This window comes from Mixophyes fleayi, chromosome 1 (genome assembly GCF_038048845.1).
Source record: "Mixophyes fleayi isolate aMixFle1 chromosome 1, aMixFle1.hap1, whole genome shotgun sequence".
Classification (NCBI taxonomy): domain Eukaryota; kingdom Metazoa; phylum Chordata; class Amphibia; order Anura; family Limnodynastidae; genus Mixophyes; species Mixophyes fleayi.
The window spans coordinates 197,108,447-197,121,164 of record NC_134402.1 but is presented as its reverse complement, the minus strand read 5'-3'; the positions used below and the strand labels follow the sequence as shown (position 1 = coordinate 197,121,164).

Below are 12,718 nucleotides of genomic sequence, written 5' to 3'. Positions count from 1 at the left end.
TATCTGTTCTCCATTTTATAAGGCTTATGGGGAAATGGTATTTTCTTTTTAAGTGGTGCAGTCTGCACTCTCACTTTCTGACCATACAGTCAATAGCTAACCCTCATTGGGGAACACCGTTCCTCAGACCTGTTTTCCCTTCTTTAGTTGAAAAAAAAACCTCCAACAAGGGTTGTTCTTCATAGACTAGATCACAGTGACCACAGATGTCTGCCTACTGTGGTAAAATATATTGAGCCCATAGTGGTGTTAATTGCTCTACTATAAGCGAAGTTCCTCCTAAGGGGCATGCCACTGCTGAGGCATACAGGGGAACACAACAAAAACCCCTAATGATGAGAGAGAGAGTCAAGATTATGTGCTGGGAACAAATGGCATATCCCAGTAATCTCTGCAGTATTCATCCCAGGTCTGAACATTTGGGAAGCTGGCTTCCTGAACACACATGCCTTTCATCCCAGGGAATTGTCTCTCTCTATAAGGAGGTTTTCAACCAGATTACAGAGAAGTGGGATCAGCTGGTAGTCGATATGATGGCCATATGGTTAAACCTCAAGGTAGCCCTCATATTGTGTGAGAACAAAGGATCCAAAGTCATTCTTAGTGGACGTCATGAAGGTACCATGGAAATATATGCTAGTGTGTAAAGATTTCTTAGCCTGGTGTGAGCGTCAAGAAGTATAAACTTCCTTTAAACTTGATACTTAAGATCTTAGGAATAATAGTTCTTTTGAAGACCGAAGTTCTGTAAAAAGGGTTCTACATGTTCAAGTGCCTAAATCCCCTGGTAGCTCTGTGGGAATTAAAATAGGTCATCTTGCACTACAGCAACCACCATTCAAGTCTTTAGAATCACTTGTTTGCGAATTCCTTACTTGGCTATTGCTTCGACAAGAAGGGTGTCTGAATTGGCTGCTCTTTCTTGCAGATCCCCATTGTTGGTTTTCAGGATGAGTTGTCCTGCACACCAAGCCTTCATTCGGGGTCAAGGTAGTGTCAAAATTTTCCTTTAAACAAAGACATTTTTGTCCCTGCCCTAGAACAAGATTTGGCATCAGGAGGTGAAGGCTCACTACATCTGTTGGATATGGTCAGAACTTTAGGATTTGTGTCAATAGAATGTCATTATCATGCAAAATGGATAGCCTTTTGGGTCTCTTGCGTACATAGAAGAGGCTTGCCAGCAACAAAACAGTTGCCATTGAATGGATTAAAGTTATTATCCAACAGGCTTATATTCTATGTGGAAAAACCAGTTCCTAAAAACATCACAGCCCACCGTACCAGATTGGTGAGTGCTTTCTACACGGCATGGAGCTTCGGTTGAGCAGTTGTCAGGCAGCAACATGGTGCTCTACATACTTTTACAAACTTCTACTGGTTCAATATATTTGTATCCAAAGAAGCTAGCTTTGAGCGGAAAGTTTTGTACACAGCTGTCTGAGCTTATTCTCTCCTAGGGCAGTGGAAGAAAGAAAGAAGATGATTTTTATACTTCTGTTAAAATCCATTTCTCTTTCATCCAGTCTGGGGGACACTGCTTACCATGGGTTGTGGAGGGAGCTTGGGGAGTTGGCACCTAACTAGTTAACTTTAGTACTGCCGACAGACCCCTCCCCTCTACAATCCCCCTGCCCCCTCTTGTTCAGTTTTTTTAGGTGCCTGTGAGTTGGGCAGCGTTAATGTACTGCTAGTAATTTTTCTTTTATTTCAGTTATTTTCTTTGAAAATTTTCAATTATTTTTTTTTACAGGTGGCAGCGCTGGTGTGTGTTCTGCTATAGAGAACACACACAGCAGAACAGCGGCAGGCACTCCCCTGATCAGATGAGAGCCAGCGGCTCTCACTGACAGGGATAAACAGAATGGGTGCCTGAATTTGGAGTGACAAGCAGTCTCACCGGACCGCTGTCACTCCTGGAGCCTCCCCGATAACCGGCGCTGCCACTGCAGGCATAGAGCGCCGGATATCGATTACAGCGGTGGCCATCTTGGATCCGGATCATAGCGCTATTAAGGAGAAGAGGAAGGGGGCTATACCAGGATCCCCCCTCATGCATAGGAGGGGGCATCTGGTATCTTCCGCTGCGGAGACCTCCCCTGGAGGTCTCCATTACTCTGCCACATTAACCCCGTTTTTTTTCCCGGATTTGGAACTGCAGGGACAGCATTACTGAAGAGGGGGGGAGCTAAGACATAGAGCTCACCCCCCTCCTTTCCGAGAGAGATGGTCTGTCCCAGTCTTCTGGCGCCAAGGAGAAGCCCGGGAAGAGAGAGTTAAGAGCTGAGGGAGCAGACACCAGGATACTGCTGCTGGACTTCTCCCCTATTTGGCATTTGGGCTAAGTATTGATTTATTTAAACACATATTCTGTACTGTTGTGTATAAGTGGGCTAGTAGGGGGTTATTTTATAGTCTCCTACTTGCTTATGTTTTTTTGTGTTTAAAATTTTTACAAGTACAGCTTTTATGTCTAGATTGGTTGATTACTTGTAATTCACTTCTCTCTCTCCACACATTATATCTCTCTCGCTCTCTCTCTCTACTTGGCTAAATTTAACAATTTTAGCCTGTGTGTTTGGTGTGCCTTCCTTTATTAAGAAATGTCAGATAAGGGAAAGGGCCCTATTGCAAAATATTTTACATGTTCTAAATGTCATGTTAAATTACCTAATGGCCAGAAGGACCCGTTGGCGCTATGCTCTGCCTGCGAAGCAAAGGTCCCATCTGCCCAAACCCAGCAAGTGTCAGCCCCACCGACTGAGGAACCCGCCTGGGTGGCCTACCTATCACAGTCGGTTTCCTCTTTAGCTCAGATGGTTTGCCAATCCAATCAGCTGTGGTCTAGTGTTGTAACCTCGGTGGCCAATAATCCTAGTACACAGCTGGGCCTCCCTACTGCCACAGGTTCTATTGGAGCCTCTATGCCAGGGCCTTCCTCTTTACAGACGGACCAGGCCTCTTTTCCCACAGAACCGCCATGGTCCACAGCATTTAGAAGGGGTTTGGATAGGCTGAACCAGTTACTTGAATCCCCTACCATCCCACCTTCTAAAAGAAAGCGTCCTAGGTCGGATAATCCCCTTATGGTCCTTTCAGACTCTGAGGAGTTTTCAGAGGAAGAAGGGGAAATTAATTCTGATCCTGACCAGGTTCAACCTTTGGAACAGGAAGAAAGCACTAAAAGCCAATTTATTAATGATTTGGTTTTAGCAGTAAGACAAGCTTTGGACCTCCCAGAACCGGAAGAGCCTATTCCTAGAGACAAAAGTCTCTTTAAGAAGGCCAAAAGAAAGACTAGCCGTTTTCTACCCTCTAGCGCTTAAGGATATTGCTGAAGGAGCCGGGAAACAGCCTGATAAAAGGTTCTCTGTACCTAAAAGATTCTCCTCCCTGTATCCGTTACAGGAGGAAGATGTGGCACGCTGGGAGACTATTCCAATGGTCGATATTCCAATTGCCCGATTGGCCAAACACACCTTACTCCCAACAGGTTTAGCATCTCTGCAGGATGCCAATGATCGTAGGGTAGAATCTCAGCTGAAATCTATATTTACAGCTGCGGGTTCTTCCTGTAGACCCACATTTGCTTCAGCTTGGGTGGCTAAAGCCATGGAAACATGGGCAGACCAGTTAGCAGAGGCCTTACAGGACTCTGACTTCCCCTGGCTTTGCATTTAAAGAAGGCATCGGGGTACCTTTATGAGGCGGCCCAGAATACTGCAGCTGTTTCATCTTCTATCCAGGCTGCATCTATTTCTGCAAGAAGGACGTTATGGCTGAAATCCTGGGAAGGGGATGCGGAATCAAAAAAGTCAGTGGAAATCATTTCTTTTTCTGCTGCAGGTTTGTTCGGCCTGGAATTGGATACCCTGATCTCACAGGCAACGGGGGGCAAAAACAATTCCTTGCCGGTATTCCCTAGTAGGAGCCGTAACCCTCAGGTCAGCTCCTTTCGCCAGCCCTTTCGGGGGACTTCCTTACCTAGGGGTCAGTCCTTTAGAGGCAGGCATCCCAATTATCGAGGCTCTTCTGCCAGGGGGAGATCCTCGTTTGCAGTTAAACGTCATACTCCCAAGACCCAGGAGAAGCCTGCATCCTGACGTCCACCCTGTTCCTTTGGAGGGGGTGCCTGTGGGGGGACTTCTGTCTTTGTTCCTAGAACAATGGACAGCGTCCTCTCCAGATCCTTGGATTCGGGGCATTATATCAGAGGGGTACAGGATAGACCTACTGGGCACAGCTCCACATCGTTTCTTCTTGACCCCGTTATCCATCACGACGCCAGGCAATACAGGATTGTGTCGCCTCTCTTCTTTCTCAGAGAGTTATCAGCAGGGTCCCAAACTACCATAAAGGACAGGGCTTCTATTCAAACCTGTTTCTGGTCAAGAAGCCGGACGGCTCCTTTCGGCCCATCTTAAACTTAAAAGGCCTCAATGTGCACTTAAGGGTGGACAAGTTTCGGATGGAATCCCTGAGGTCAGTGATAAACTGCTTAGAGGAGAATCAGTTTTTGGCGTCCATAGATATAAAGGACGCTTACCTCCACGTTCCCATTTGGATCCACCATCAATCCCTCCTGAGATTCACAGTGGGATCCTCCCACTATCAGTTTCGGGCCCTCCCATTCGGCCTCTCCACAACGCCGAGGGTTTTTACGAAGATCATGTCAGTTATGCAGCATGTCTTCACCTTCAGGGAGTTCAGGTAGTACCTTATTTGGACGACCTGCTCATCAAATCTTCCTCGGAAACTGGCTTAGGGCATCACTTATCTCTCTTATTTCCTTCAGGGAGTCCTGCATATTCAACCTCCCTATGTTCCGCCTACAGCACCATGGGATCTTAACCTGGTGCTGGATATGCTTAAAGGACCTCCCTTTGAACCTTTAATTGGCGCAGATTTGAAGTGGTTGACCTGGAAGGTTCTCTTTCTTTTGGCTATTGCATCTGCGCGTAGGGTATCGGAACTAGGAGCTCTGTCTTGTCGGGAACCATATTTGGTTTTCCACGACGACAGAGCGGTGTTGAGAACCCTTCCTTCCTTCGTTCCTAAGGTAGTGTTGGCTTTTCATCTGAACCAGGAAATTGTAGTTCCGGTCTTTTCATCTACTTCCCATTCGGATCAGCAATCTATGGAAAAAGGTAGATGTGGTTAGGGCTCTACGCATTTATGTCAAAAGAACGTCTCTGATTAGACGTACCGATTCTCTATTTGTTCTTTATGATGCCAATAAGAGAGGCTGGCCAGCCTCTAAACAGTCCATTGCAAGATGGATTGCGGCAACCATTAAACAGGCTTACATAAAGGCTAACCGTCCTGTGCCGGAGAGACTAACCGCTCATTCCTCCAGATCCGTAGGGGCGTCGTGGGCAGCAAGAAATGGGGCTTTTGCAGGGCAGCCACCTGGTCTTCTGTCCATACATTTACAAAATTCTACCAGTTTAATGTATTTGCATCCACTGATGCAAATTTCGCTCATAGTGCTTTACGAGCGGGGCTATCAGAGTAGTTCCCACCCTTAGGGGGCTGCTTTAGAACGTCCCCATGGTAAGCAGTGTCCCCCAGACTGGATGAAAGAGAAAAGAGGATTTATGTACTCACGTTAAATCCGTTTCTCTGATTCCGTCTGGGGGACACTGCGATCCCTCCCTTCTGCTTTTCTTCTGTGTGCTCTTGTTTGACTGCCCTTTACTCCTTGGGCTTTTTAATTAACTGAACAAGAGGGGACAGGGGGATTGTAAAGGGGAGGGGGTCTGTCGGCAGTACTAAAGTTAACTAGTTAGGTGCCAACTCCCCAAGCTCCCTCCACAACCCATGGTAAGCAGTGTCCCCCAGACGGAATCAGAGAAACGGATTTAACGTGAGTACATAAATCCTCTTTTAGCGAAATATTAAAATAATTGTGAGTTAAAATAGCAAAATTTGCTATGCCCTGCTACTTTAAACCAACATATATAAATTGTCAATGTATGATATTATTAGTCACTCTCTTATTGAAAATGTTTTAATATCTTGAGGTAACATTCATTAATAAAGATATATGTGGTGTGAATTACCTCTACGTTGCTTCAATTCAATCTGAAACAATTAATTTATAGGTGACACAGTGTATTGTCACATTGGTCTTATAAAGCCTTGAAAAAGCATGTAGCGAAACGCGCGTTGGCATTTACCCTGCTACTGCTCCCATTCAATCTTTGTTATATTTGTTCAAACTTGGTAATCTTCAGGATACATCAACCCTATATGGGTGATAGATATCAGTAGATGTGTGTGTGTGTGTATGCGTGTGACGGCTAAACGATATGACTGGAATTTAGAAGGACAGTCACTTAACATATAGATGCCTGACCTATAACAACAAAACTAATCTACTAAATGAAAAATGGAACAATACATTATCAGCATTACCAGCATATATTGCTAGATTAGAGAGCAAATGCTTACTCTGTAGTCTGCTTAGTCTCTGGTACATTACCATATATGAATAGAACGTGTCTAAGCTTGTGGATTAACAGCTGGGTCTGAACATACGAACGTTTAACCCTTACTGGGCTTTACAAGATAGTATGTATTTGTACTTGAGAGGTCAATAATAACGGGCATGTTTTAAATCTATATGTAGTCCTCATTACATCAGTGGTATGAACAGTGATTAAGTAACCACTTTATAAGACCAATGTGACAATACACTGTGTCACCTATAAATTAATTGTTTCAGATTGAATTGAAGCAACGTAGAGGTCCTTACTGAACAACCGTCACCGCATCAATTAATTCACACCACATATATCTTTATTAATGAATGTTACCTCAAGATATTAAAACATTTTCAATAAGAGAGTGACTAATAATATCATACATTGACAATTTATATTTTGGTATAAAGTAGCAGGGCATAGCAAATTTTGCTATTTTAACTCACAATTATAGTCACAATTAGTTTAATATTTCGCTATTTGAACTAGGAGGGATTATTTTAATGTATATCAATAAAGCCATAGATATTTTAACAATTCTGATAGCTGAGTGCCTCCAATTACACAATTCTTCCCTATCCCTCTCCTTTTTGCTTCTACATTAATGATGGTGTAGGAGTGCACCCACCAGTAAAGATATAATTTTCAATCTTAGAATTTATAGATATTATCAAACTGTTAGCGATACCTAGTGCAGTGGTACTTCTGAAAATAAATCCTCTTTTCTCTGATTCCATTTGGGGGGACAAATCGTTCCCACCCCTTTTTATGCGCTCTTTGATATTGTGATGTTCCATTTGATAATTGTTGTTCTTGTTTGATTAATTCTTTCAATCATATATTATAAGGCTTTGTTGGTAAAAACAAAAAAAAGACTGATTAGCCATTGGTGGAGAGGTATAGAAGATATTAAGTTTTCACAGAATAAAACTAAGTGCATGTTCCAGCAAAAGTATTAAAATTATTATTGTGTTTTTCCAGGTTAAACCTTCCCTTGATGAAGCCTTTGTTATCCAGGAACAGAATGTTGCCCTGAACTTCATTGGTTCCAGAGGTGCAAAACCTGGTGTCACAAAAGAAAAAAGGATAAAATATGCAAAAGAAGTTCTTCAAAAAGAAATGCTTCCGCATGTTGGTGTCAGTGACTTTTGTGAGACCAAGAAAGCCTACTTTTTGGGGTTGGTTTGTAAATATTGAGATGTTTTTGGTTTATCCGAATACTTTACTGGCTTATAGCAAAACAAATGCCATCACATACAATATGAATAAAAATATCCCACTGTGTATGTGAAACTTTAATGTTATCACAGTGACTGTATTTTCCTCTAAAATGGTGTACAGTGACAATTGTTGTAAAATATAAAGCAGTCAAAATAGTTGTGCCTTCCTCTAACTTACACCAGTCCGGAAACATTCCTACAGACTGACCATTTACATTTGCTGAAATAAGTTATAGCTGAATAATGGTTTTGTGTTGACCCCATGCTTTGCATGCTGTTGGTGTGTTCTATTATTGTAATAAAACAACTAAATTACTGTACCTTTATGAGAATTAAATTAATCTTTGTTAGCCAGTCTTGGCTATTGTGCAGTGCAGCTCAATTCATCGGGGGACTGACAAAGCATGTCTTGCAAACTCTACCACAATTCTGAATGCTGCTTCCTTAAAGGGCAGCACAGGGCAAGAAATATGAGTGAATTTTGAAATATATCTTTGTTGCAATAGGCACGACACGCAGACCTATTTTAGCAACTGTTTGGGTCTTCAAAGAGGTAGGAAAGTGGGCTGAGCAGATCAGTGAGGACATGCAATCTGGTATGCCAAGATCAGAATAGTTGTCCTTTGTACACCATATGAAGGAAGTGTCTGAGTATTTAGAAGGAGCTGCCCTTTAAAGCCAGTCTGTGTCTCCAGGACCTCTGCCCTAGTTGTAGCATCCAGACGCTAGCTTAGATCATGGGAAGCAGATGCAGATTCCAAAAGGACTCTGGAAGCATTACCTTTTGAGGGGACGGAAAAGCCAGAGATTCCGGTCCCTTTTTATTTTTCTCTGGGAAAGCGAAAGGAACTTCTGCGAGGGGCCGGTCCTTTGCCCCTCGAGGGGTAATCAGGCTTGGCCGGGCAGGCGTCCTGGTTCCAAGCCTACTGAAAGTCTTCATGAATGGTTTCCTCACCATCCATGAAGATCTGTGGGGGCCCGTCTCTTGCAGGGACCAGTCCATCAGGTCTTTGGACTCATGGGTTGGAACGTTTTAGTGCAGAATGTTGGTGCCGTACTCCCAACTCAGCTCCATCTGTACCTCATGGTTAAACAGTGCCCACCAAATAGATTCAGAGAATGGATTTTATAGAGTGTACAAAAATCCTCTTCTCTTGTGTATATGGGAATAAACAGTTTGTTAATGTGGCATTAGAATTTACTGCTTGTTTCTTTGTTTTGTTTTTGCATATACGTTTTCCTGCTCACGTTCAGAGCACAAATAATCCCAAATTTAAATTAGGCCCAGTGTATGTAGAAATTGATGTGTAAATTTATGGTTTTCTTTTTTTAAAAAAAAAAAAATTGTTCTCTCCCTGTGCTTAAGGTACATGGTTCACAGGCTGCTTCTTTCAGCTCTCGGAAGAAGAGAGCTTGATGACAGAGATCACTATGGAAACAAAAGACTGGATCTTGCGGGACCACTGCTTGCATTTCTCTTTAGGGGGTAATTTTTTTTTTCCCTTCTTCTCTCCCCCACCCCCGGTTTGGCTTGTGTAGCAAGCACTCTTATTTTGAACAATGTTTTCTTGTTTTTTCTATACCTTTTTGTGATATGACCCCATTTTTTTTTTTTGTTTTTTATTTATTTTTAATTTTACTTATTTTTTTTACTTAGAATGTTTAAAAACTTATTGAAGGAAGTAAGAATATATGCACAGAAATTCATTGACCGTGGAAAAGATTTTAATCTAGAGCTGGCAATTAAGACTCGAATAATTTCAGATGGTTTAAAATACTCATTGGCTACTGGAAACTGGGGTGACCAAAAGAAAGCCCATCAAGCTAGAGCTGGTGTATCTCAGGTAAGTCTGTCATATATATTTTTGTATAAATGTTCTTAAGTGACAGAATGGACATAAGTAGATTACATCCAAAAGACAAATATGGGTCCTATTTCCCCTTACATACGTGACCCATATTGCTCCCAGAGCGCTCTTGTCAATAGAGGTGTGATAATCCTTTCACAATACTAGTGTGTGACGTCAATATTTTGCTGGAAGACTTTATTTTGTGTGATGGTGCTATTTAATCTTGCAGAGCACACCATTCTGTACAGTTGCCAATAATTGTTTTATTTTCCCTATAATTAATTTGCTGCCTCCCGTCAGTCTTATTGAGGTGTGATTTTTCTCTCAATACAGTAGCTTGCTGGTGTTGCTTAATGGCAAGACATTTGTGACATTAGAGTGGTTGTATGGTGTCACTTGGGACATTCTTAGGTCTAGAAAGGACCAAAAATGACAGAGCATTTAGGGATAGGAAGGAAATGCCTAGCGCCTGCTGCATTTTGTTACAGCACATTGTTATATGTAATTTTGACAGGTGTATATTCCTATATTTTAAAGGAAAATATATATAGTAACTAAATTTTATTTGAATGACCTATATTTGTAAAAGCTGTTCCTTTTTTTTATTTAAAAAAAAAAGAGGTTATGGTAAATCATTGCATGGTTCTGTTTGTATCCTTTCTATCAATACAGTAGTGTAACATTTTCATTGCTTAAATACAGCAGTCTGAACTTCCTTTCTTGCTTACCTTGTAATGAAGGGGGGATAAAACTCTCTTCTCTTACTGCTTTAATGGAATTATAATTTGTGTAACTACCATGTTGTTTTGTAGGTGTTGAACCGGCTGACGTTTGCATCAACCCTTTCACATTTAAGGAGGTTGAATTCACCTATTGGCAGAGATGGTAAACTTGCCAAACCTAGGCAGTTACATAACACACTGTGGGGGATGGTGTGCCCAGCTGAAACTCCTGAGGTAAGATATGGAACAGTTTTTTTAAAAAAAAAATCTGTTTGAAAACTGTTAGAATTCTTCACAAAAAAGGATTTTAATAATGGCCTTTGTGTTTGAATATACAGCTGGCCACACGCTATGATATTGCAGCTGATATTGAAAAAAGTACCTTTTCTCTACCTTATCTCAGCACATGTGGCTCACTAATTACACAGTAATCCTATTGATAACTTCATTATGGAGTAATGAAGATGAACGCTATTGTCCTATGTGGTCTAGTCATGCTTGAAGTGTCCCAGATCGAAGGCCTTAATGCCCTGATGTTGGCCAATTTGTCACTGGTCCAGTCATTGCATGCGCATAGTGGCAGTATTAGCCCATGCATGTGCATCTTAAACTGTTCTTAGTTGGTGTGTGTATATAGGTAGAGCTAAAGAGATATATATTATGTATATGTGACAGGATGGACCTCCTATGCCACCTTGTCCATAATTGCTGTTGACTGGCTGGACTTGCCTTGCCACTGTCCCCTTTCTTTGCCACTGTCCCCTTTCTTTATCCCAAATCGCGCCCCTCTAACCGCAGTAGGAGGGGCCTGCTGCCACCACTAGGCTCTTTCGCCGGCACCTAGGTCAGCTTCCTTCTGGGTAACTCTAGCTGCTAGCGTACTCCCTTGCTGTGGGTACACCTGACTTCTTGCCTTCAGATCAGGGTTGCTGTGGATGGTTCTCCCTGGCCTAGGACACTGGCCTAGGACACTGGCCAGAGCTGCAGGTATCAGGCAGAGCGGTGTTACTGGGTGCAGGGTTCCAACCTCAGAACAGCCGGATAATGGATTACATTGGTCTAATCTGTAGGTCACAGGAATTACAGCACAGGTAAGTAGTTGTCAATGCAGGATCTTGAAGCAGTGATGTCTTATTAGCTCATTTAGTCCTATTAAGGACAGTTTACACTAGTTTGTGGTACTATGGATCTCCAGAAAGGTGCAGATGGAATACTGCTACTACATGGTCAAGCAGTGCTCTTTTTATACACATACTGAGATGCATGTTATCAGGGTGTAACCCCACCCTCTAATCCTAGATGGGTCCACAACTACTGAGATATTACATCAGATATTTAGTATTAGGATGCAATATGTTCTCCAAACTTGTATTTAATGCAAAGTTAACAAAAATGTACACTAATCTGTTTTTTCCTAAAACTTGCTGGTTGCATTATTGAGGCAGGTTCTAAGATGCAGGGTGAAAACTACACAGAAAAGGAAGGTAACGATGCAATGTTTTCAGGCTAAAACAAGGATTTGTCACTTCACATTAAAAATAGCTAATTAGCCTTAATAAGGATCTCCTCTCGAAGCTACAAAACAGATTTCCTCAAATGCCTACTGCATTAGAACTAAATACCTCAGACATCAGTACATTTCAAATACACAGTATCAGAAAAATCAGTAGATTTGCAATGATATACAGCGGTGCACAGCACCCCTAATTAAAATAAAATAAATAAAATATATATATATATATATATATATATATATATATATATATATATATATATATATATATATATATATATATATATATATATATATATATATATATATATATATATATATATATAATTTTATTTATTTTATTTTTTTCAAGTGCATGGGACAAGATTGCTAAATAAAAACTTTTATATGGGATGTTTAAGTACACATTCATTTTCTTGTGTTCCACAACTCTACTCCTAGTACATTTAGGAAGGACAGAAAATCAGTGTGCGTGTAAAAAAAATTGTGTTAGTCTAGTCAAAAAATCAGAGCCTGTATGAATCCAGAAGTATATGTAACCACTGCTGTCAGATGAAAAATGTAAGGAACATGTCTGCGTGTCGAGTGTGTTCGAATAATCTAATATGGTTTTGTGATTTCTTAAAATAGAAGAAAATCTTTTAATAACATTTCAGTTATTTATTTTAGAAACTAGGGTATGAATTCATTCAAAAGAAAGTAAGTTCTACTGTGATGCACCAGAGTAGTGATGAAGGATGTTTGGCTCCAAATTCATCAAAAAACAGACAATAGGCTGTGAACTAGCTTGTGACAATATATAGATTGCAGCTGCAAAAGTATTTGCATAAAACCAATAGGTTTTGTGAATGATTTACCCAGTCTTGGAGCTCAACAGCAAACAGATATTAAATTAGAATTTGAGAGTTATAGGATTAAATACCCCACC

At 41.2% G+C, this 12,718-nt stretch overlaps 1 protein-coding gene across 1 annotated transcript in view; it reads left to right on the top strand.

The window, feature by feature from the left end:
• The window catches only part of POLR2B (RNA polymerase II subunit B), a 76,927-nt gene that overhangs the window by 25,607 nt on the left and 38,602 nt on the right, over positions 1–12,718 (top strand). Inside the window, exons 7-10 of the mRNA XM_075204735.1 lie at positions 7,467–7,663; positions 9,072–9,191; positions 9,363–9,549; positions 10,368–10,511. Of these exons, the coding sequence (XP_075060836.1) occupies positions 7,467–7,663; positions 9,072–9,191; positions 9,363–9,549; positions 10,368–10,511 (648 nt within the window). The remainder of the gene's footprint in view (positions 1–7,466; positions 7,664–9,071; positions 9,192–9,362; positions 9,550–10,367; positions 10,512–12,718) is intronic.